At 43.7% G+C, this 26,207-nt stretch overlaps 1 protein-coding gene across 8 annotated transcripts in view; it reads left to right on the forward strand.

The window, feature by feature from the left end:
- The window catches only part of FRMPD4 (FERM and PDZ domain containing 4), a 437,016-nt gene that overhangs the window by 322,923 nt on the left and 87,886 nt on the right, over positions 1-26,207 (forward strand). For all 8 annotated transcript variants that reach the window (XM_048860774.2, XM_048860715.2, XM_048860759.2 and 5 more), the window contains one exon: positions 19,453-19,613. In XM_048860774.2, coding sequence (XP_048716731.2) covers positions 19,453-19,613 — 161 coding nt within the window. The remainder of the gene's footprint in view (positions 1-19,452; positions 19,614-26,207) is intronic.

Below are 26,207 nucleotides of genomic sequence, written 5' to 3' on the forward strand. Positions count from 1 at the left end.
ACCCACGAGTTATGGATAGATTATAGCAGTTCTAATATTAGGCTGCTTCTTCTCAACACACAGAGTAAATATAAACATTTATGTTGCTACTCGCATGTCACTTAAGCAGAGAAACAGAATGGCCTTGTAAGAAAGCGGTGGATGAAATTCAGTATTTTCCTCGTTATTTATCTCTATCAGCATAGTGCCTAGAAACCCAAGTCATGGACCTGACCACAGTGTGATAGGCGGCCTACAAACACTGAACAAAAAGATGGTCCCTGCCCCCGAAAGTATGTCTCTCTCTCTCTATATATATATATATATCCTCCTCCCCGTGCCCTGCCCTCCCCCAAAAAAACACCTAGCTTAGACTCCAGGTTTCTAGTCTGCAGTCCCACCAACAAACTATATAAAGGTGAAAAAGGATAGAAATAAGCAGTTTAGTCATTCAATAGCCCACCTCTATACCTGCTTATCAGTTCCCTTTCTCAACGTGGAGACTAAATTTAATTATTAAAGTGTGAAACAAAGGGAATTTATTTCTTTAAGTGCCAGTTTCAAGGCAGCCCTTGGAGTTGCTAATAATGTCTGTACTACACACACCTGAGAGACCACCCATGTGATTCTGCCAGTTTCAGTTAGCTGAAATACAAGAAAGAGGGGGCTGCCAGGGGTGCATTTTCTATGAGGGCTCTTGGCTCTGGAGCTTGCTCTTCACTGGGGTCTGAAATAGACTAAAATTGTTGAAATTTAGGGCACACTGCAAACTCCACCTATAGGCTATGGGTGGAATGGGATTAGAATAGAGGGGTGTGCCTTTTTTGCTTATTTAAGTTATTAGCTGGAAAATTCATTTGCATTCTGTGATGTGCTTGCTGGGTGTTTCTTTATGGGTGTCATTTTAAATAATTATTAGGGAGCCTGAAATTGTGGAATAAGTGTCTTTTGTGCTTAAAACAAAAGAAAACTATGAATGTACAATTATTAGTAGGGCTGTCAAGCGATTAAAAATGAATTGCAATTAATCACGTGATTAAAAAATCAATCATGATTAATTGCACTGTTAAACACTAATAGAATACCATTTATTTAAATATTTTGGATATTTTCCACATTTTCAAATATATTTCAATTAGAATACAAAGTGCATAGTACTTTCTTTTATAGTTATTTTGATTATAAATATTTGCACTGTAAAAAAGAAACAAAAGAAATAGTATTTCAATTTACCTAATACAAGTACTGTAGTGCAATCTACTTATCATGAAAGTTGAATTTACAAATGTAGAATTATGTACAAAAAATAACTGCATTCAAAAATAAAACCATGTAAAACTTTAGAGCCTACAAGTCCATTCAGTCCTACTTCTTGTTCAGCCAATCACTCAAACAAGTTTGTTTACATTTGCAGGAGATAATGCTGCCCACTTGTTTATAATATCACCAGAAAGTGAGAACAGGTGTTCGCATGGCATTGTTGTAGCCAGCATTGCAAGATATTTACGCAGATATGCTAAACATTTGTATTCCCCTTTCATGCTTCAACCGCCATTCCAGAGGACAGGAGTCCATGCTGATGATGGGTTGTCAAGGCTAATTCCCCACTCTGGCACTTTGAGTGCAGAAGGTGGGGGCCTGCAAGGATTCTAAAAATTAATACTGGCCACTCCGGGCTTGTATTAAACTTAACCCTTTACAGGTAGAGCAATTAGAGAACAGCTACTAAGAGGGATTTTATAGCTACTGGCTGGCTGGATGTCCATAAAAGGGAGCTACTCCTCTCCCCCCCTCGCCCTTCATTTATCACATGCCACCCAAATCAGACGGTGTTGGCCAGCCTGGTTCAGGGCAGGTCCACACTGCCTGGGATTTCTTTGTGGAGGTTTAGGAAAACAGAGTTAATAAGATACATGCACATGGGTTCTGCTTAATAACTATTCAAAGCAGTGCAGACCGATGCATGTTCATTTTCATCATCTGAGTCAGATGCCACCAGCAGAAGGTTGATTTTCTTTTTTGGTGGTTCGGGTTCTGTAGTTTCTATGTTGGAGTATTGCTCTTTTAAGACTCCTGAAAGCATGCTCCACACCTCGTCCCTCTCAGATTTTGGATGGCACTTCAGATTCTTGAACCTTAGGTCGATTGCTGTAGTTATCTTTAGAAGTCTCACACTGGTACCTTCTTTGCGTTTTGTCAAATCTTCAGTGAAAATGTTTTTAAAAAGAACATGTGCTGGGTCATCATCCGAGACGGCTGTACCATGAAATATATGGCAGAATGTGGGTAAAACCACAGAACAGGAGACATACAATTCTCCCACAAGGAGTTCAATCACAAATTTAATTAATGCATTATTTTTGTAACGAGCATCATCATCATAGAAGCATGTCCTCTGGAGTGGTGACTGAAGCAGGAAGGGGCATATAAATATTTAGCATATCTGCCATATAAATACCTTGCAATGCCTGCTACAAAAGTGCCATGCGAACGCCTGTTCTCACTTTCAGGTGACATTGTAAATAAGAAGTGGGCTGCATTATCTCCCATAAATGTAAACAAACTTGTTTCTCTTAGCAATTGGCTGAACAAGAAGTAGGACTGAGTGGACTTGTGGGCTCTAAAGTTGTGCATTGTTTTGTTTTTGAGTGCAATTACGTAACACAAATCTACATTTTGTATTTTCACGATAAAGAAATTAAACTACTGTACTTGAATGAGGTGTATTGAAAAATATTATTTCTTTTGATTATTTTTATAGTGTAAATATTTGTAACCAGAAATAATAACGTGAGCACTGTACACTTTTTATTCTATGTTGTAATTGAAATAAATATATTTGAGAATGTAGAAAGATATCCAAAAATATTTAATACATTTCAATTGGTATTCTATTGTTTAGCAGTGCGATTAATGTTTTGAGTTAATCATGAGAGTTAACTGCAATTAATTGACAGCCCTAATTATTAGTAATTTCCACATTCTACTTTCATTGTGGGTGGTTTTTCCTTTCCAAATCCTATTTACGGTAATAGAAGCTACATAGATAAGTCTCTCACATACATGATAAGACAGTATTTCAGTCTTGTGCTTCAGCTATACCAGATGTGGCAACGTAGTCTGATGGGAATTCTCTAATACGGTATGCTCTCCATTTTCTTATTGTCACAGGCTGTTAGGGCACCCTCGTTCCATGTTTGCACAGATAGCAACCTGCCTCTAAAAGCAAGTTTGATCTCACCTGACCAGTCTCTAGTGAGGAGCTTACATATTCTAATCCATACATCAGAAGCCAGGACCTCATTTGACAGGTTTCAGAGTAACAGCAGTGTTAGTCTGTATTCGGAAAAAGAAAAGGAGTACTTCATCGGATGCAGTGAGCTGTAGCTCACGAAAGCTCATGCTCAAATAAATTGGTTAGTCTCTAAGGTGCCACAAGTACTCCTTTTCTTTTTGACCTCATTTGAGGTTTCTCTCTTCTTGTCTTGCTCTGCTGGTTAAGTGAATTCTTCACGATGGATTGGACATATCAATTCCTTATTCCTGCGGAGTGAGAAGTGTTCAGGGGCTTCACAGAAGGCCCATTTCCACTTGATATGCAGAGCTGGGGTAGGCACAAGCAGATGGATTACTGTCATTCCACTTAGAATGAAACCTTTCAGAAGCAGGACAAATAAGAATTGCTCATTCCATTTTGGTGTGGACTCTTTCAACCCCAATTAATTTACTGTATATTTTCAGTTCAGTGATCCTCTAGCCTTTTTCTCCCCTTTGTCTTAGGAGTTGCATTCCACTAGGCTCAGCAACAGGGTTCACTGATGCATGTGAAGAAGGTGGCAAGAAACTAAGTTTCAGCTCATTGCCCCAATTAGTTTTTTAATCAAAAGTGCTTTGCTCAGGTAAACAACAAACACCTTTCATGGAAAAGCTCCAGTGTAGTTTACATCATAATCTAGTAAGTGCCAACAGTTCCTATTTTTAGAGCCTGTAATAACTCTGCTTCTAAACAAACTACTGTACAAGCCTTCATGAAATTGTTATTCTGTGGGCCTATCTAGACCAGGAGACTGATTTGTCAGCTCTTTCCATCCATAAGACTAATTGTAAAGGCCACATAAAAAGCCTCGGATTTTTCTCTCATTTACAGCATGTCAAATGAAGAGTAACTCCTGATATCAATCTGGTGTGAAACTGATGTATGTGAGAGGAGAACCAGGCCAAGAAACAATATGCAGCAGCCCAACACCTGGGTAGGAGGGACTACCAAGAACATATTACTGTTATGTATTACTCATTCTAACTGCTGTGTGAATGTGCCCTTCATTTCAGATAATTGTTAAGGAGCCACACCTAAGAAAAGGCCTGTTGGGGCAGGTCTACACTTAAAATGCTGCACCAATGCAGTTGTGCCACTGTAACACTTTATCATAGAATCATAGAATATCAGGGTTGGAAGGGACCCCAGAAGGTCATCTAGTCCAACCCCCTGCTCGAAGCAGGACCAATTCCCAGTTAAATCATCCCAGCCAGGGCTTTGTCAAGCCTGACCTTAAAAACCTCTAAGGAAGGAGATTCTACCACCTCCCTAGGTAACGCATTCCAGTGTTTCACCACCCTCTTAGTGAAAAAGTTTTTCCTAATATCCAACCTAAATCTCCCCCACTGCAACTTGAGACCATTACTCCTCGTTCTGTCATCTGCTACCATTGAGAACAGTCTAGAGCCATCCTCTTTGGAACCCCCTTTCAGGTAGTTGAAAGCAGCTATCAAATCCCCCCTCATTCTTCTCTTCTGCAGGCTAAACAATCCCAGCTCCCTCAGCCTCTCCTCATAAGTCATGTGTTCCAGACCCCTAATCATTTTTGTTGCCCTTCGCTGGACTCTCTCCAATTTATCCACATCCTTCTTGTAGTGTGGGGCCCAAAACTGGACACAGTACTCCAGATGAGGCCTCACCAATGTCGAATAGAGGGGAACGATCACGTCCCTCGATCTGCTCGCTATGCCCCTACTTATACATCCCAAAATGCCATTGGCCTTCTTGGCAACAAGGGCACACTGCTGACTCATATCCAGCTTCTCGTTCACTGTCACCCCTAGGTCCTTTTCCGCAGAACTGCTGCCTAGCCATTTGGTCCCTAGTCTGTAGCGGTGCATTGGATTCTTCCATCCTAAGTGCAGGACCCTGCACTTATCCTTATTGAACCTCATCAGATTTCTTTTGGCCCAATCCTCCAATTTGTCTAGGTCCTTCTGTATCCTATCCCTCCCCTCCAGCGTATCTACCACTCCTCCCAGTTTCGTATCATCCGCAAATTTGCTGAGAGTGCAATCCACACCATCCTCCAGATCATTTATGAAGATATTGAACAAAACCGGCCCCAGGACTGACCCTTGGGGCACTCCACTTGACACCGGCTGCCAACTAGACATGGAGCCATTGATCACTACCCGTTGAGCCCGACAATCTAGCCAGCTTTCTACCCACCTTATAGTGCATTCATCCAGCCCATACTTCCTTAACTTGCTGACAAGAATACTGTGGGAGACCGTGTCAAAAGCTTTGCTAAAGTCAAGAAACAATACATCCACTGCTTTCCCTTCATCCACAGAACCAGTAATCTCATCATAAAAGGCGATTAGATTAGTCAGGCATGACCTTCCCTTGGTGAATCCATGCTGGCTGTTCCTGATCACTTTCCTCTCATGCAAGTGCTTCAGGATTGATTCTTTGAGGACCTGCTCCATGATTTTTCCAGGGACTGAGGTGAGGCTGACTGGCCTGTAGTTCCCAGGATCCTCCTTCTTCCCTTTTTTAAAGATTAGCACTACATTATCCTTTTTCCAGTCATCCGGGACTTCCCCCGTTCGCCACGAGTTTTCAAAGATAATGGCCAATGGCTCTGCAATCACAGCCGCCAATTCCTTCAGCACTCTCGGATGCAACTCGTCCGGCCCCATGGACTTGTGCACGTCCAGCTTTTCTAAATAGTCCCTAACCACCTCTATCTCCACAGAGGGCTGGCCATCTCTTCCCCATTTTGTGATGCCCAGCGCAGCAGTCTGGGAGCTGACCTTGTTAGTGAAAACAGAGGCAAAAAAAGCATTGAGTACATTAGCTTTTTCCACATCCTCTGTCACTAGGTTGCCTCCCTCATTCAGTAAGGGGCCCACACTTTCCTTGGCTTTCTTCTTGTTGCCAACATACCTGAAGAAACCCTTCTTGTTACTCTTGACATCTCTTGCTAGCTGCAGCTCCAGGTGCGATTTGGCCCTCCTGATATCATTCCTACATGCCCGAGCAATATTTTTATACTCTTCCCTGGTCATATGTCCAACCTTCCACTTCTTGTAAGCTTCTCTTTTATGTTTAAGATCCGCTAGGATTTCACCATTAAGCCAAGCTGGTCGCCTGCCATATTTACTATTCTTTCGACTCATCGGGATGGTTTGTCCCTGTAACCTCAACAGGGATTCCTTGAAATACAGCCAGCTCTCCTGGACTCCTTTCCCCTTCAAGTTAGTCCCCCAGGGGATCCTGGCCATCCGTTCCCTGAGGGAGTCGAAGTCTGCTTTCCTGAAGTCCAGGGTCTGTATCCTGCTGCTTACCTTTCTTCCCTGCGTCAGGATCCTGAACTCAACCAACTCATGGTCACTGCCTCCCAGATTCCCATCCACTTTTGCTTCCCCCACTAATTCTACCCGGTTTGTGAGCAGCAGGTCAAGAAAAGCACCCCCCCTAGTTGGCTCCTCTAGCACTTGCGCCAGGAAATTGTCCCCTACGCTTTCCAAAAACTTTCTGGATTGTCTATGCACCGCTGTATTGCTCTCCCAGCAGATATCAGGAAAATTAAAGTCACCCATGAGAATCAGGGCATGCGATCTAGTAGCTTCCAGAAGAAGCTAGTGAGCTGCCAGAAGAAAGCCTCATCTACCTCATCCCCCTGGTCTGGTGGTCTATAGCAGACTCCCACCACTACATCACTCTTGTTGCACACACTTCTAAACTTAATCCAGAGACACTCAGGTTTTTCTACAGTTTCGTACCGGAGCTCTGAGCAGTCATACTGCTCCCTTACATACAGTGCTACTCCCCCACCTTTTCTGCCCTGCCTGTCCTTCCTGAACAGTTTATAACCATCCATGACAGTACTCCAGTCATGTGAGTTATCCCACCAAGTCTCTGTTATTCCAATCACGTCATAGTTCCTTGACATCACCAGGACCTCCAGTTCTCCCTGCATGTTTCCAAGGCTTTGTGCATTTGTATATAAGCACTTGAGATAACCTGTTGATCGCCCCTCATTCCCAGTATGAGGCAGGAGCCCTCCCCTCACAGACATTCCTGCCTGTGCTTCCTCCCGGTATCCCGCTTTCCCACTTACCTCACTTTAATGAAGTGGCTCTAAGCCGATGGGACAGAGATCTCTCGTCAGCGTAGTTAATCCACCTTGTAGTGTCAATGTCAGTGGGAGAAGCCTTCTCACCAACATAGCGCTGTCCACACGCACTTAGGTCAGTATAGCTGCGTCGCTCAGGGGTGTGGATTTTTCCATACATAGTTTCGACATAGTTATACCGAAGTAATTCTGTAGTGTAGACTTGCCCTTAGAGTCTGCCCAGAAATGAGCACCATGTGGTGGGGACGGTATTGTGATCAGGTGTGTTGGGGGGGGACGGTATGTGTGAGAGAACATGCACAAACTGAGAATAGACCGAGCAGAAGCAAAAAGCAAGAAAGCCAAGCAGTACCCAGTGAGCAGAGTGTGACCCTGGGAAAAGTGAGAGAGCGCATTTCTGGGTCTCTTGGCTAAAGAGGCTTGGGACTGTACACTAAGAAACTGCTTCTTTTGTTCTTGGTTCCTCCTGCATTTGGAGGAGGAGGACTTTTTGTACATTCTTTGTAAATAAACAAGATTGAATCAAAGAAAATACCAGACTCCAACCAGTTCTATTTCCAACTGGAACATCCCCAGGGCTATGAATTTTGGATATCTGCTTGTGTCAAAAAGAGGCAACACTATACTCCATTTGCCTCCAGATCCAATTTGAGCCTTCAATGGACAGAGCTGCTCGGATGTATCTGAGAAGGAGTGACACTACCCAGTGGTCCCTATGAAAATCAGCATTGCCAGCTGCTTACTACACAGTGCTTGGTTCTCCATTCTGGCTATATATTTCAAGAGGTGAATGCGGTTACTCGAGGAGAGAGGAGAGGAGTGGATTGGTGTTTTGCAGCAATACCATCTAGCTGGCAGAATCAGGGGTGCAACTGAACAGCATTTTCCTGATACTAATATTTTAGAGTTTGAAAAATTAGATGTTTTGTTTTCATCCCTTGTGGAAAAGTCAGGATTTAATTGAGATGGCTCTCTGTGAAATTCGAAGGGAAGGTTCAAAAATTCCATAGCATTTTTCCACAAAGGGATAAGTTCTCCCCCCCCACCCCACCCCCCACCTTAAGCAAGTTGAGGCAGCGTAACTTCTTGTTCTGTTACCACCTCTCCTGTTACACATACTCTCCAGGGAGGAAAGGAGCTCTCTTCCCACTTACCCTGTTTGTCCATTTTCTCCTTCATCCCTCATTGCTACTGAGAAGTACTAGGTCATTTTCATTATGTGGCTTGTGCCCCAGGTGTCCTAAGGCAGTGAGCCAGGCTCAAACTTTAAATACACAGAGGCCTGAAAAATGTTTGTGAGTATCTTGAGAGAAAAAAAACCAAACACCTCTGAAGGCCAAGTTCTTAGACAACAAAACAAAATTCAAGCAAACAGCTGGTAATTTGTGGATGTAGTTTGAATTTGAAGTAGAGCTTATTTCCAAATCCTTTCATGATTTGAGTCTAACAGATTGCAAAACTGCTTACCTTCCTAACGCAGCATTTAGAAGGAAGCTGTAATATATTTAATATACTATCATCAACAGAGTGGTACCTGTCATTATAAAATATTTTCAGTAGCAGAGTATCTCTCCCAATATCTGCCTGAAAAAGAGGGTAAAGCACTGCATTTTCCCCTTTCAGAATCATGCCGGTTCTGTTTGTTAGGATTTTGTTTCGCTTTATCTTGTTCTGGGGAATACATCACATGGGAAGTGGAGGAGGAGGAGTCTGGAAAACGTTTGTGCATGTCAGATTTCACTGTATCCAATTTCATGAAAAAGCTGCCGACGACTTCTGAAACCAACAAAACCTTTTTTCTTTCTAATTACATTTTCACCATATGCTCATCCAGATGGCTTATATTGACATGTTCTATGGTGTTATAAAATGACCTTGCTTTAGATAATTTAACCACTGAAGAAGCTTATGAAAAAATAGAATTGACACTGACAGAAAAATGATCAGAATCTTGTCTTTCTAGGACAATTCTTCCAATTATCTCTTGTATCTGTGGTATTGACCCAGACTCTCACACAATTAGTCAACTTTTGTCAGGCATCACCATTCATTGCAACAGTGGAAATACAGGATCTGGGTTTTATTGAAGTCTAGACATTAACTCCTTCATGAACTGATTAAAATGCACTGGTTTCTAAAAAGAAATTCTGCAATTCCAATTGTGAATTAACTTCATCTTTACTGGACAGTAGAAGAGTATGCAGCCACCAGATTCTCTTTCAATAGTAGTCACTTTACTTAACAGCCTGTCTGAATATTTTAATATCTTTTCCAGTGTTCCTGTTGACGCCAGGAGAAAAATAAGCCAGCTTGATGCATATTGTCGAGCGCATTTAACTGCCCTATTTCTAAACAATGTGCATGGAATCTCAGAGTATAAATTAATTTAGGAAAAAAGCACACGTGAGGGTGCAAGGGACTGGGGAAAGGGATATAGAGTGTCTCACCTCAAGGTTACTAGTTCAAAGTAGACCAGGTTGATAGTGACCACAAGTTACTACTATATAGTTTTTTAGGTAGTTTTTGTGAAATGAGTTTGATGGTCTTATTCCAGCCCTCAGCCACCATAATTGGCTTTAATTGTCATCATTGCTGTGGCAGTCTCAGCAGAGAAGCCAAGGACTGAATGGGCATATAGGCAACGTGAATCAGTTTTGCCATCTCTCGCACTTTTATCCCAAATCTCAGGATATCAAGTATCTGGAGGTTTTACTTGACGCCGCAGCTCCTGGAGATGAGGGATTATGTACAAATCACAGCTTTCATCTAAAAAAAAATTCTGGCACTCAGCAAAGGAAAGCTCGAAAATATGATCTGAGCACACCCTGATGGCTCAAAATACAGAAAGCAAATAAAATGAACCCTAAACGTATTATTTCGAAAAAAATTCAGAATTAAGCCAATCTCCACATTTTGGAAGGCCTGACTCATTATTTTTGAATGTTTGGGGTTGGCAGTCTTGCTTCTGTCCTTTGCCCTACACAGGTGTCTACCAAAGCACATTGCAAGGGCATTGTGGAGTGTATCTAGGACTACATCTACATTGCAATCGGGAGGTGTGATTGCAACCTGTGCAAATCAAAACTAGCTCAGTTATGTCTACATCTGCTGCAATCACACCTCTGAATGCAGCATAGACATACCTTAACTGTGAATAAACTTTGCTCTTTTTGGCTGTCAATCTGGCAGCTTTCGTACATGGTAAATTCACAAAAATGAGGTTTCTACAGTCACTGTTGAGTAATGTGGATACCCTTGTAACCAGGGCAGGAAGTCTTTCTGCTGGAAAATCCTACCTCCAATCCAATTGCCAGTCACTCAATAATCCAAGAGATCTGACATTTCTGTAGACTCTCTCTCTCCTTTCAGTTATTGAGAAGGACGGCATCTGCCAGATTTCAAGGCAAAAACTATATTAATAAGGAGTTGAAATTGAGAGTACAGATCAGTAATTTAGCATAAACTACATTACAGAGATGTTGTAATTATCCCAAACCAAGCCCGTGAAAGTCAGTGTTCAGATTAAACTTAAAAGAATTCCAGACATGTTGAAGTATGAAAAGGCTCAGATGAGGTATATAAACAACTTTAGCTCTGGGCTGTAGTGACATGTGATGGAGTGCAACTCACCACTGCAGCGCCTCCTACTGGCTGTTTTGGGAATTAGCTCTGCATCCTCTTCTGGTGGTGTCTCACCCACCGGCACCTCTGCTCCTGGGCCCACATCACTCCCAGGACGAGGGGAGGGATAGCTCAGTGGTTTGAGCATTGGCCTGCTAAACCCAGGGTTGTGAGTTCACTCCTTGATGGGGCCATTTGGGATCTGGGGCAAAAATTGAGGATTGGTCCTGCTTTGAGCAGGGGGTTGGACTAGATGACCTCCTGAGGTCCCTTCCAACCCGGATATTCTATGATTCATGACACTGCCCTCTGGCTGTGCCACACTCCATGTTCTCCCCTTCTGGGGGATATACAATCTCTTCCTAGCCACTTCCCTCAGTGGCACCTGCAGTCCATTGTCCCAGGGCCGCTTTCCATGCAGCTCCAGCACCTTCTTCTGCCCTTACCTCTGGGTCTCAGCCTGCAGGCCCTAGCAGCCAGCCAGGAACTCTCTCTGGCTCCCAGTCCCCGCCTGCAGCACTAAATTGTCCCAGGTGCTGGGGCTTCCTCCCCCTGCTAGGAGCCTGGTCTTCTCCCCTTGAGTTCCAGTTAGCTACTGAACTCTGCTCTGCCTGCAGCCTTTCTTATACGGGCCTGCCAGGCCATGATTGGCTACTCCTCTCAGCCCCTTTCTAATCGGTTGCTTCTGGTGCAGCTTCCCTAGGGCAGCTTTTAACCCCTTTTCTGCCAGTGAGGGGCAGCTGCCCCATCACATGACACCATGCAATAACCATATGATTATGATTACTAAATGTTAGTAACTGTAGTCACAGATTATATTAAATTTGTCAAGACACATTAGAATTGTTTTCTCTCTGGGTATAGTTGCAGGATATAGATAAAGTTGTTGCAGTGTCTTAACTGTGCATTTCCATAATAGCATGCATGATAATTACAATATCCCTGTAACGTATTTTACCCTAAAATTACTGATACATATTCTCAGTCTGAACTCCATTTTAATTAGTTTTTGTCTGGGAATTTCTTTGGGTATTTTTGTGGTTTAAAATTAAAAATTTCACTCATGGACCTCAAAAAGAATGTTATTATGCAAGATGTCTAGTGAGTTGCAGATATCATTTCAAAAAATTTAAAGATTTATAGCCAGACAGTCCAGTATGCGCTGGCTGTATTATGCCCCTCTGAAGCAGCGCAAATCAACTAGAGCATACTGGCCAGTTAAACTGGGTTTGCAGTTTCTTTGCAAAGCTGGAGTACTCCCACCCCAGGTTCCCCCTTCCTCTTCTAATTTCCCCCTTCCTATCACACCTGACTACATTCCCCTGTGCACATGTGCACACACCGGTTTTCACCTTCCTTTTAAACCCCCACATTCTTCTTTGTCCATGCACACACGTGTGTACACGGACACTCCTTCCCTTATTCTTCCCTGTGATGGGGTTCCCTCACCATTTGTGGCACCTCCTCCTGGCCATCCTGGGGATTAGCTCTGCCAGATGCTGCACCCTCCTCAGCAGACTCTCTACCCATCTTCTTAGTCTGCAACCTCTCATGCTCTTGGAGTGGCAGCCCTCTCATGCTCACGGAGCAGAGGGCCCATGGCTTGGTCCTCCAGCAGGTCACTAAGGCCCTCCCCTTCCAGGGAAATCACAATCCTTCTGGACCAGCTGCCCATCAGACGTCTCCAACACCCGGTGCCACTACCCAGTGGCTGGTAGAACCCAAGCCTGCCCTCTGCGCTGGGTTCCAGCCCAGGGAACCTATAACTTGTAGCCAAGGCATGTATTATCCTTGCAGCTGTTTTCCTGGGCCTCTTCCTACATAACTGGCTCCCCTCTCTCTTTGGGTTTGCCATCCCACTTTCCCCTCTCTCAGGGAGTGACTGCAGACTTCTTCCCACTTTGCTACTCACAGCTCGTGTACTTTATACAAGCCACTCCTGCCTCTAATTAGTGGCCTCCTAGTAGCCTACATCTCTCTCCTACTTGCTGCTTAAGTAGGCCAATTTACCCTCTCAGAGCCCGTGTAGGGTACACACCCCATCACACCACCATTCTCCCTTCTGATGAGTAGATCAGATGAAAGCATTAACTACTAGAACTAATTGTCATTTTTGCTGTTATTTTTCCTCACTCCAAGTTTATCTGTCAGCAGAGACTTATGCATAAAATCTTCTTCAGAGAAACTCCAAAGAATTGCCCTTTTTCAAAATGGCTGAAATCTCCCATTGTGTCTAATGAGCCTGGAGTCCGGGAGGAGGCAGAGAGGAACACTCTCACTCCCACAGAAAACAGGAGGAGATAAGTTGCTATTTTGAGAAGGGCACCTGTGTGCAGTTTGGGAATTCAGTCCCAAGGAAAACAATGGAAGATTCTAACCATTTTGAAAAGAAGGTAGTTCTTCACGGAATTCTTTGCAGAAGAACTTTATGATTCAGCCCCTGCTGAAGGAGGAACTTTCCATATGAAGAATATTAACATAAATAAATAAAAAAAAGTCTAATGTAGTCTCAGCACAACATTTCAGTGAGTTTAAAGGAAATGGGAAGTGTTATTCCGTTGTTTAGATCTTTTGGGACAAAAAAGGTCTGAAACTGGGTACTAAATTTATTAAAGGACCCATTTTGAAATTAATATTAACCCACAAATTACTAGATTTACATGCAAATTCTCCGAAAATTAATTCTATATTCCAAGAGTAAGTGCTGTAATTTTGTATTTCCCATACATAAGAAAGAGACTGAATCTCTCCCTTAAGTGCGTAACTTGGCTCAGTCTTAACTATGGTTAGGGCCCTACCAAATTCACAGTCCTAGGATTTGAAAAATCATAAATTTCAGGATTTCAGCTCTTTAAACCTGAAATTTCACAGAGTTGTAATTGTAGGGGTCCTGACCCAGAAAGGAGTGGGGGTGGGGGGTTGCGGTACTGCTACCCTCACTTCTGCGCTGTTGCCGGTGGGGCGCTGCCTTCAGAGCTGGGTGCCCAGCCAACAACCACCATTCTCCGGCCACCCAGCTCTGAAGTCAGCGCAGAAATACCACGATTCCCCCTAACGTAACCTTGTGACCCCCCCCTGCAACTCCCTTTTGGGTCAGACGCCCCAATTTGAGAAACGCTGGTCTCCTCCCCATGAAATCGGTATAGAATAGGGTAAAAGCACACAAAAGACCAGATTTCATGGGAGGAGACCCGATTTCACAGTCTGTGGTGCATTTTTCATGGCCGTGAATTTGGTAGGGCCCTAACTATGGTGCTAGATCTGGCACCTCAATATTGGGCAGGTCGAAAGAGGAAAAGTATCTGTGTCAACACCTGCCAGCCATCACAAAGCTTTAAGTAGTCATCTTATCTCTAATGGGGTCTGTCCTACGGAAACCCCACCTGGAGCACCCTCCCGCAGTAGGCCATAGCACAACAGGCATACCTGCCTCAGCTTCCCTTCTTCAGAGTCGCCAGTAACTCCACTGGACGCTTTCTTGGTTCATTGAAACATGCTTTGGGGACAGTTAATTACTAAAACATAGTTCAAATAATCCATAACATAGAAGTCGCAATCATTGTCCGTTTCTCAAATCCAGTGTATGTAGTCCTTAAAATCCCATATCCTCTAGTCCATCAGTATAGCACATCTATCAAACCAGCATCTTCAACCATACCAGAGCTCTTCTTCAGTCTTCTTCTACCCATTTACCCGGACAGTCACCCAAGCCCTTCTGCTCTGTGCAGTGCAATCCACTCTCCCCAGCAGGAATCCCCACAGCCTCTCTGGTGGGAATTCATTGTCACCAGGGGGGCCTTCTCACTCCCCCCTCCCTCAGCCCTCTCCATTCCTCTGGCTCCAGCTTTACAGCATGGAGATGTCAGTGAATAAGCCCCGTTGCTGCTCCCTTGCCTTCAGCCTTTCCCAGGAACCTCCTACAGGGACCTCCCACGGTCTCCTGATCTCTGGCAGCTCTCAGGTGCCCTTTCCTGACTTCCCTCTGAGACGTCCCCCCTCTGCATTCCAGATGCCTTCTCTTAAGCAGTTAGGAAGTAGCTGAGGAATCACAGGTGCACTGACCTCTTCCTCCTTAAAGGGCCAGTGCCACCCTGTGACAGGGTCATATACATTCAACTTGCTGTTCACCTGTAATCCTTCTGGATAAGGTTCTTATAGACAGGAGTGTTCTGTACAGCCATTTGTGGAAGTGTAACTTGTGGTGACTTATTAGATGATATTTTGTAGGTGGATAGCCTTAAAAAAATCACTAAAACAGGCCGCTCTACTCAAAATCATGATTGACTGCTCCCTGCTGATATTCTGTTTTAGGCTTTGGATAATAGATACTGTGCTGCCACTGAGGATTCTTAAGATAAGATGATGCAAAGGATGGAACCAGGCATCAAAGAGCACAACTGCTCCTTTGGGCAGCCCCTGTTCCTGTTGTAGGAATTTGTTTTCTGGGATGTTACAGTTGACACCATTTTCTCCTCATTCAATCCAGACTAAATGCTAGAGTACCTGGGGACCTAAATATACAAAGGCAGAAAAGAACAGCAATCCTGAAAGGCTAGTATTTTTCCAAGGCTCAGGCACTGGCTTCCAAATCACTCACTCATTCACCATTTTATAAATACTTCACTTTAGTGATGGCAGCCTCAAATGATGAAAAACCTGTTACAGAAATGAAGGCTACAATCACCAGGAGAAAATGATTAGACATAGGACTTTAACATACTTTAGAGGAGAACGTTGTAGGGATTTCAACTGAGAGATAAAGAAAAACAAATGGAAAATGTTTGAAACCTCATGATCACTACCCGAGTGCAGTTCAAAATGTTAAATAGGCAAGTTTCTGAAATGTCAGTCTCCTCTAAAACAGGATCTTGATCAAAGGTAAGAGCTTTGGAAACCCAAATCCATAGCTGGGATTGTTTCTGGAAGACCTGAAGATACTGACATAAGTACTGTATTTCAAACACTATAGAAAATCTGACATCTATTTTGATAAAACATATAAAATTGACCCAATATTAATAGAAAAACGCTACAAGATTCTTGAGGGCGGAAGTAGGAGACAGAGTGTGGGAGGGTTGTTACTAACATTGCTTGATGTATAGGAAAAGAGGAAATTTACAGGCTGAATTCATTCACTGTCATAGATTCCCAGGCCAGAAGGGGCCATTGTGATCATCTCGTCCGAACCCGTGTATAACACACGCCATAGAACTTCTCCAGAATAATTCCTAGACATATCTTTTAGTAAAACATCTAATTGTGATTTTAAAATTGCCAGTAATGGAGAATTCACCATGATCCTAATGTTAATTATGCTCACTGTTAAAAATATATCCCTTATTTCCAGTTTGAATTAGTCTAGTTTCAGCTTCCAGACACTGGATCATATTATACCTTTCTCTGCTAAATTGAAGAACACATTATCAAATATTTGTTCCTCATGTCAGCAGTGTTCCCTCTAATTTTTCCCACCCATGTGCGGAATTAATTTTGTTATGTGCACCAATATGGAGGTGACGTGTGACACATCACCTCCATATCGGTGCACATTACAAAATTCATGTGGTAGGGTTTGGCCGAGGGGTTCAGAGTGTGGGAGGGGGCTCAGGGCTGGGGCAGAGGGTTGGGGCGTGGGGGGGGTGAGGGCCCCAGGGTCAGGCCAGGGATGAGGGGCTCAGGGTTGGGGCAGAGAGTTGGGGTGCGGGGGTGTGAGGGCTCTGGCTCTGGGGTGGGCCTGTAGATGATGGGCTCAGAGCTGGAGCAGAGGGTTGGGGTGCAGGAGGGTGAGGGCTCTGGCTGGGGGTGCGGGCTCTGGGGTGGGACCAGGGATGAGGGGCAGGGCTGGGGGAGAGGGTTGGGGTACAGGGGAGAGGGCTCTGTGTGGGGGTGCGGGCTCTGGGGTGGGGCTGGGGATGAGGGATTTAGGGTGCAGTGGGGCTCCCCGGGACTATGGCAGGGAGAGAGGACTCCCCCCCCCCCCCCCGATCTCTCTCTCCCCACAGCAGCAGCAGCACCTGGGGTGGGAGGGGAGAGGCAGCTCTCCCCGCTGTGGCAGGTCCAGGCCAGGATGTGTCGGGGCCAGGGGAGGGGTGCCTGTCCTCTGGCCGTGGCAGGTTTGGCACTGGGCTTGGTCGAGGCCAGGTGAAGGGCACTGCGGCAGGCCCGGGACTTGGAGAGAGGCATCTCTCCCCACCGCAGCCCTGAGCGCCTGTGCGGTGCTTAATAGGCAGCTGCGCAGTCATGCAGCTTAGAGGGAATTTAGCAGACTGTAATTAAGTCACCCCTTAACCTTCTAAATATATTCAGCTCCTTTAGTCCATCACTATAAGTAATGTTTTCTAATTCTTTAATCATTCTTGTGGCTGTTTTCTGAACCGTCTCCAATTTATCAACATTCTTCTTGAATAGTGGGCACCAGAACTGGACACAATATTCCAGAACTGGTTGTACTAGTGTCAACTTTGGAAGTAAAATAACCACTCTATTCCTACTCAAGATTCCTCCTTTTATTCATCCAAGATTTGCATTAGCCCTTTTGGCCACAGCATTGCACTAGCAGCTCGTGTTCAACTGTTTATCAACCATCAGCCCCAAATCTTTTTCAGAGTCACTGCTTTGCAGGATAGAGTCCCCCATGCAGTATGTACAGTTTAGGTGTAGCCATATTAAAACACATATTGTTTGCTTGCACCCAGCATACCAAGTGATCCTGGTTGCTCTAAATCAGTGACCTATCTTTTTCATTATTTACCACTCTCCCAGTTTTTGTGTCATCTGCCAACTTTATCAGTGAAGATTTTATATTTTCTTCTAGGTCACTGAAAAAATATTAAATAACACAGGCCAATTTAGAAATAAAGAGATAAGATTCAAAATGTCTACGGTATTCATTTTTGTCATATGTGAGCCATACTATACAAACTAGGAGAAAATACATTTGTAGTAATAGAATAAGCTGGGACAGAACAGCAGGTACTTTTTTTGCTGACTCACCCTAATGCAAATATTAGGACCCTGCGCTGAGGTACAAAGCTGTTTCAGTTGACTCACTCTGACTCAGACTATAAAACCTATTAGCTCCAACCATGAGTATAAAAGGGCTTGATCAAGGGAACCCGTGAGTATAGACAGAGAGGAACTGCAGGGAGAAATTCTAGAAAAATACTGAGGCTTGTTTTGTTGTTGCTTTTTAAGTTAACAATAAAAGCTAACTCCAGGAACAGAGAACATTTGTACCAGTACCAGTAGAAATGTGCAAGTATGTTAGGTGTAGGGTGGGAAAACCACCAACCTGAAGAGGCCTTAAACATGGAAGGATGATTAGTGCACACAGCTTCTCTACATATTATATGATTAACCATTATACATACATTTCTTAAGGTGTTCTTGCTGGAATGTGAAAACCTCAATTCTTGAAGATGGGAAGAGAGGGAAGATGAGGTAGACCTCTGAATCTGAATGAAACCCCACCCAATTCTCATTTCTTATGAACATTTTTTGTGATATAGAGGGAGGTGGTGTTTGAGTCTGCTATTATTACAGTCCATATATTCCTAAGGAGACTGACTTTCAAACTGACAATATGTCACAGTGGATGACTTTCCTGTTCCTTTACCTTTTCTGCTCAAAAAAGGTGCTTAACAGTACAATCTTCTCCTGCCAGACAAAGACTTCTATTTTGGGGGATATGACTTTGATTGATTTTAACCATTTCTTATGCACATAGTTTGAGTGTGACATTCTCCCAGAATAAACTGAGACTTGTCTTTTTGAGGGTTTATTTACCTACTACTGTAATAAGAGAGAGCTATCACCAGTTGTTATTTTCCTTTCTACTCTTTCTTTCCCCTTTGTATTAATCTTCTTGCTCTGTTGATCCAAAAACAAATGATCCAGTGTTCTAAATATACAATTGAGTGTTACATTTGTTTCCAGGCTGCTTGAGACTGCTCAAATATATGCAAACTGTGCTGAATGTTTTATACTTAAGGCTGCAGGTTGACTGGGTATACCCTCTCCTCTCAGAAATGTTATAGCAGAGAATTGTGTACTTTGTATTTATTTAAAACATTACAGTTACATTCCAGAAAATAAAGTTGCTTTATTTTCCTCCTCTCCCTGGCAAATGGAGGATGAACAATTCAAAATACAAAAGATTTTTCTCATATATTTAGAGTTGGTAAAATGTATACTGTCACATGCAGGAGTTGTGTGCAGGTATAAATATTGGTTAGCGAATCAGCTCTGTAATCTGAGATATTGTTATCCTCTGTGTAAGAAAACTAATAAAAAAGATTATAAAACATTAAATAAGATGAGACTTTGGTTCTTTCAGAGAGACTATCTCAAATATTCCTCCTATCCTGTAAATATAAAGTGCTTGGCTTGTGTAGGTACCACAAAAACACATTTTGATGATCCTTTCCTTTTTTTCATTCATTTTTTCCCACAGTCACATGACACAATCGGCCACATTTGAAGACCCTCGAATAGAGAGCTGCCAAATCACCCCTCCAGCCCCTCGGAAAGTGGAAATGAGGAGGGATCCTGTGCTGGGATTTGGTTTTGTGGCTGGCAGTGAAAAGCCAGTTGTTGTACGCTCAGTAACACCAGGTATGATTTTTCCCCTTGCCTGGCCCCAAAAGCAGGGCTTTGAGACTTACTAACTCCCTGTCTGTGCTGGCTGTATTGCTGGCAGTGATATGGATGTGCTCAGATTTCCAGCAGGACTGCATTAGCTTTTAAAGTTGTCTACTTAGAGGTTTGATTTCTTTAGAATTGCTTTTTTAAATTAAATTAAATTTAATAATTTTGAACTTGTATTTACACTGATTGAGGCCCACTGGGACAAAATACCATGGCACATACGAGTACTATTAATGCATTCCAGCAACCAAGTGAATCATGAATACTAGACAGCATTCTGAGAGTATGTCTACACTGCAATTAAAATCCTGCAGCTGACCCATGCCAGCTGCCCTGGGCTCAGGCTGCAGGGCTGTATAATTGCTGTATGGACATTCGGGCTCAGGCTGGAGCTCGGGCTCTTGGTTCCTATGAGGTGGGAATGTCCCAGAGCTTGGGCTGCAGCGCAGTTAAACAGCCCAGCTAATCTGAGTCCCAGTAGCCCGAGCCCCGCAAGCCTGAGTCAGCTGGCACAGGCCACCCAGGGGTGTCTAACTGCAGTGTGACATACCCTAAATTCTGATATGCTGACATGCCTCTATAATGAGGTCTCAAGTGGAGTTCCACAGGGATCTGTTCTGGATCTGGTGTTGTTTAATATCTTTATTAATTATCTAGATGTAGGTATAGAGAGCATAATGATCAAGTTTGCAGATGACACAAAGTGAGGGGCGGTTGCCAATACTTTGGAGAATACAGCTAAAATTCAAAGGAATCTTGATAAATTGGAGAACTGGCTATAGATGACAAAATGAAATTCTATAAAATTGGCTATAGACAACAAAATGAAATTCAACAAAGACAAATGTAAGGTGTTACACTTAGGGAAGAAAAAACAAATGCACAAATACAGAATGAGAGATAACTGGCTTGGCAGCAACGCTGCTGAGAAGAATCTGGGCGTTGTGGTGGATCACGCCATCAACATGAGTCAGCAATGTGATGCAGTTGCAAAAAAAGCAAATGCAATTTTGAGTTGTATTAACAGAAGTATAGTATTAGCATGAAAGTCATGGGAGGTAATAGTACTGCTCTACTCGGCACTGGTTAGGCCTCAGCTGGAGTACTATGTCCAGTTTTGGTCACCAAAGGATGTAGAGCAGTGTTTTTCAAACTTCGGGTTGCGACCCAATACTGGGTTGCAGCATGTCAGGCACTGGGTCACTCTGGTCAGCAGTGCCCACCGGGACATTGAAAGTCCCATTGGTGGTGCTGCCAAGCTAAGGCAGGCTAGTGCCTACCTGTTTTGACACCATGCTGCGCCCCGGAAGCAGCCAGCAGTGGGTCCAGCTTCTAGGCAGGGAGCCACAGGCCTCCGCACGCTGCCCCCGCCCCGAGCACAGGCTCCGCACTCCCATTGGCCGGGAACGGGCCAATGGGAACTGGGGGAGGTGGAGGCCTACACTTGCGGGCCTCCGCCTAGGAGCCAGACCTGCTGCAGGCTGCTTCTGGGGTGCAGCACTGTCCGTGATGCCAGGACAGGCAGGAAGCCTGCCTCCTCACCCCGGCTGCACTGCTGACCAGCAGCCCCTGGAGGTAAGTCCAAGCCCCAACTCTGCACCCCAATCCCCTGCCTCAGCCCTGAGACCCCCCAAACCCAGAACCCCTTCCTGCACCCCAAACCCCTCATCCCCGGCCCCACCTCATAGCCTGCACCCCCAGCCCAGAACCGTGACCCCCTCCCTCACCCTCAATCCCCTGCCCGATCCCTGAGCCCCTCCCACACCCCAAACCTCTCATCCCCAGCTCTTGTTGAGTCACAGGCATCAACAGTTTTCTTCAACAGGGTCCCCAGAAAAAAGTTTGAAAACCACTGATGTAGAGAAACTGGAAAGAATCCAGAGGCAAGTGACAAAAATGATCAAAGGGATGGAATGCAAGCCATATGAGCAAAGGCTGAAGGAACTGGGTATGTTTAGCTTGGAAAAGAGGAGATTAAGGGAGGGATATGATAGCAGTCTTCAAATACTGGAAAGGCTGCCATAAAAAAGATGAAGAAAAGTTGTTCTCTCTTGCCACAGAGAGCAGGACAAGAGGCAATGGGTTCAAACTACAGCATAGCAGATTTAGATTAAGTCTCAGGAAAAACTTCTTAACTGTAAGAACAGTAGGACAATGGAACAGACTGCCTAGGGAGGTTGTGGAAGCTCCTTCACTGGAAGTTTTCAAAAGGAGGTTGGATAGCCATCTGTCTTTAATGGGTTAGACCCAACAAACCCTGCATCTTGGCAGGGTGGTAGACTAGATGACCCTTGCAGTCCCTTCTAATCCTACGATTCTATGATTCTGTAAAGGCTTGTACTTTGGAATATTGTTTCTCACTGCACTCGTTTCAAACCCATAAATTTGTTAGCAGCAAAAAGCCAATATCATAGTTATTACTCTTAGCCATTACTATTGTTTGACTATACTGGTTGACCCACTTCATTTAAAGAAAGAATTTTATTCTATTGTTTTCTATTCTGTATAGTTTCTTATACCACCCTCCTCACATAGTTTCTGAACTTCTTCCAGGAATGCATTCAGTTATGTGACTAAACTATGTTATGTATGATTCTTTCTTCTCTCATCTACTCATAGGGTGAGAACTGAGTATGCAGTGTACGGTTTTATTTTGGTGGGGATTTTGTTGTTGCTGGGGGGTTGGTTTTTTGTTTTCTTTATGGACACTGCACTGTGTTTATATTAGAGAAGGCAAGATCAGAGAAATGCACCTTGCACTTGTGGGGGAAGGTAGCGAGGTTTGTGACAACCATTAGTTCCTGGGGGAGTTTGTTCCACAGTCTCAGACTGGCCCCTGAGAAAACTCTGTCTCCTATACAGAAGAGTTTTGCCTTTGTGATAGAAAGTTCCATTGGGCCTGAGAAATGGAGTTGTTGATCATGGTCTTCATCCTGAAGCTTTAGGCAAACTTGTAGACATGCTGGGCCCAGACCATTGATTGTCTTGAAGACAAGGATGAAGACCTTGAACTTTCAATATTCTTTTGGAAACCAGTGTAGAGAGCAGAGGACAAGCAAAACTGCCTGTAGAACACCTAAATGTGATTTTCCCAGGTGTGTTTGCAAATGGTGTTTGTACTGCTTGCAAATAAAGCAAATTATGCAGTTAGGATCTGGCCCCCCTGAAGTCCTGATTAATCTCAGACAGTTCTTTTTTCCCCAAAATAGTTTTATTTAGTGTAACTCTCATATTGAAAGCCCAGTTGGGGAAGCATATTTGTATTCAATCACCAAAGTAGGAGTGGAGACAAATACATTGGAACTGGTGTGCATTTGTACATAGTGAAACTCAATTTATGGTGGATTCAAAAGTAAAATAAAATCTCCAAACCAAACAGATAGAAGCACAGCTTCAGCTTGTTGTTTGAATGAATTGTGACAGGCAGTAAGAATTTTTTTCTTTTAAGATTTCATCTTTTGTTTTATACAATCGTTACAAAGTTTTTAAAGACAAGACATTAGCACAAGTATAATCTTTCGTTTGAGGCTGTGACACTGTGTTCCTTTTCTGTGAGCTTGTTATGGGAAGCAAAAAGGTTTTTGTGTGCTTCCAAAGCGGTAAGTTGTTGTTATAGTGATGCAGGAGCGCCACGATACTTAAGGTTGCATCATGAAATCTGTGTAAACGTTGATCTTTCTAAGTCCTCTGAAATCGACGTGCTTAGTCAATTTTTTTGAAATCTGTTGTGCCTTAGGAGATGTACCAGTACTAGATGGGGTTAATGACCCAAATCTGAAGTCATTTGAGACAGATGTTCCCCAAAATAGATATTTTTTGAAGTTTCTAGATTTTGTTTGGTTGGTTGGTTTTGCCCAGAACTGGAGATCAAACTATTGATCTGATGCAGGTCAAAATGTCTCAGTCTGTCAAGTTTTGCCCAAGGGAGTGCATGGCACCAACTAAATCTTTGGTAGACTCAAACTGAGAACAGTATTTACACTGTACATGCACCAATACAGAAGAATGACTAGATGGTTTATTTTCCAACATTTTATATGGTTTAAAGCTAGACTCTTTTAAGTGCTTTAAAATCCAAATGGTTTATCAGATGCTTTGAAATTTGGTGTGCCTCGTTGGCGTGTGAGGTAGCATTGGTGATCCAAATTTGACCAAAAGGTTTCCTGAGTTACAGTCCTTCCTTCCTCCTCCCCAAAAAATAATTTCCTTCTGCTGCCTCATACTGTTAAACTGAGAAGTATTAACAAAGGGATGAATCACAGACCTCTTTATTGCTGTGAACTCATCCTTCAATTAACATAACTAAGGATAATTTAATCACAAGTCCTCACCTGAGACAAAAGAAGTTCTGGACAGGGAGGGTTGCTACTATTTGTGAGACATGACTAGCAATTTTATTTTGGGGGCAATGTAATCAAAGTATTCATAGAATCATAGAATATCAGGGTGGAAGGGACCTCAGGAGGTCATCTAGTAGTCCAACCCCCTGCTCAAAGCAGGACCAATCCCCGACTAAATCATCCCAGCCAGGGCTTTGTGAAGCCTGAATTTAAAAACCTCTAAGGAAGGAGATTCCACCACCTCCCTAGGTAAGCCATTCCAGTGCTTCACCACCCTCCTAGTGAAAAAGTTAGGGCAGGGGTGGGAATTAGACATGTGAATGCTTCCTGGGAGGGGAGGCGTATCAGGGGACGGAGGACTGTGGGAACTGGAGGAGAGAAGTTTAGGCAACCAGTGATGTTATGGGGGGCAGAAATGGAGATTGATGGTATGGGAAGCAAGAGAGTTTGGGGACTCAGGCAAGGGAGGCCTGGCACCCCCTCAGCTCTGCCAGTGCACCCTAACTTCCTTGCATCCCGGGCTCTGCTTCTGCACTTCAATCCTCTCATTGCAACCACCCTGCAGCCTCAGGTCTGCCAATGCACCCGAACCCCCATGAACTGCACATTAGAGCCCTGCATGGAACTATTTTTAATCCTGCAATACCTACTCCTACACATGCCCGCAATTATAGCAGCAGGTCCTGTGGGACCCATGGGATCCTGGTCCTGCTGCCGGTCTCTACACTAATCCGGCACAGGGCTCTATGCCACAGCTCTGACAGTGCACTCCAACCTGCCTGAACCCCAATTCCACAGCTCTGACAGTGCACTCCAACCTGCCTGAACCCCAATTCCACAGCTCTGACAGTGTACCCCAACCTGCGTGTGATGCATCTTGGGGCATTCAGGATTGCAAGTTTGTTGCCACTTGCCTCCAACACAAGGGACTCTTGCCTGTGTTAGCTCACAAACACAACCAGTCTGTCAGCCACTCCAGCACTCTCCTCTGTCTTTGCCCTGCAAGTTAACAATAGATGGCTCCAAGTCCCTTCAAAGTGTCCCCTTGTGTTTTCCAGGCACTGATCACTGGATACCCACAGAAATCCCAGATCCTCCATTCCCAAAGGAACAGTGTACCCCAGTTTACCATCTTTACCTTAGACCAGTGGTTCTTAACCTTTCCATACTACTATACCCCTTTCAGAGTCTGATTTGTCTTGAGTACCTCCAAGTTTCACCTCACTTAAAAACTACTTACAAAATCAGGCATACAAATACAAAAGTGCCACAGCACACTGTTACTGAAAAATTGTTTACTTTCTCATTTTTACCCTATAATTATAAATCAATTGGAATATAAATATTGTACTTACATTTCAGTGTATAGTATAAAGAGCAGTATAAACAAGTGGCTGTCTGTATGAAATTTTAGTTTGTACTGACTTTGCTAGTGCTTTTGATGTAGCCTGTTGTAAAACTAGGCAAATATCTAGATGAGGTGATGTACCCACTGGAAGACCTCCGCCTTGCACCCCAGGTTGAGAACCACTGCCTTAGACCACCACTCCTGTATTACACACAGCACTCAAATGCATTTATAGCAGATGATGATGTCCTCCTTGCTTCTTCAGACTATTAATTCCTAACAGGAGCATATATTTTCCTGGTCAACGACCTAGGAAATTCGGTGGCAAACAATTATGTTAATACAAAGTTAAGGTTGCTTGGTGACATGTCATCTCCTTGTTGAGTTGAGCAAAACTCAATCTTCTGAAAACCAGGAAATGTGCCGTTAAGGTTGCCCATGCAACTGTAACCCTACCCTCTTCCAGCAGTGCCACAATATGCCCTAGTAACACACAAACCTTTGCTCTGCCAACCCCACAGTTGCTGAAAATGTATAGGCTCTTCACCTCCTTTGACAACCAATTTATACTCACCCACAGGATTGCATCTAACACTATTAGAGAACAAAAAGAAATTTCCTGGTGGTCAGAAGTTTGAGTTTTGCTCATCTCAGCCTTCTGCAAGGGGACGATGTACCACCAAGCAATCTTAACCTTACATTTCAGTAGAGTTGGAAACCAAAGCTCTTGGCTGAAGCTTTCATATCTGAGTGCCTAACATTAGAGTCTTCTTGTAATTTCATACCTAAATAAAAGTGGCCTGATTTTCAGTGGTGCTGATCACCTGTAGCTCCCTTTGACTTGTCAGGGAAAATCCGGTCCTGGTTATTTAA

This window comes from Caretta caretta, chromosome 1, assembly GCF_965140235.1.
Source record: "Caretta caretta isolate rCarCar2 chromosome 1, rCarCar1.hap1, whole genome shotgun sequence".
Classification (NCBI taxonomy): Eukaryota; Metazoa; Chordata; order Testudines; family Cheloniidae; genus Caretta; species Caretta caretta.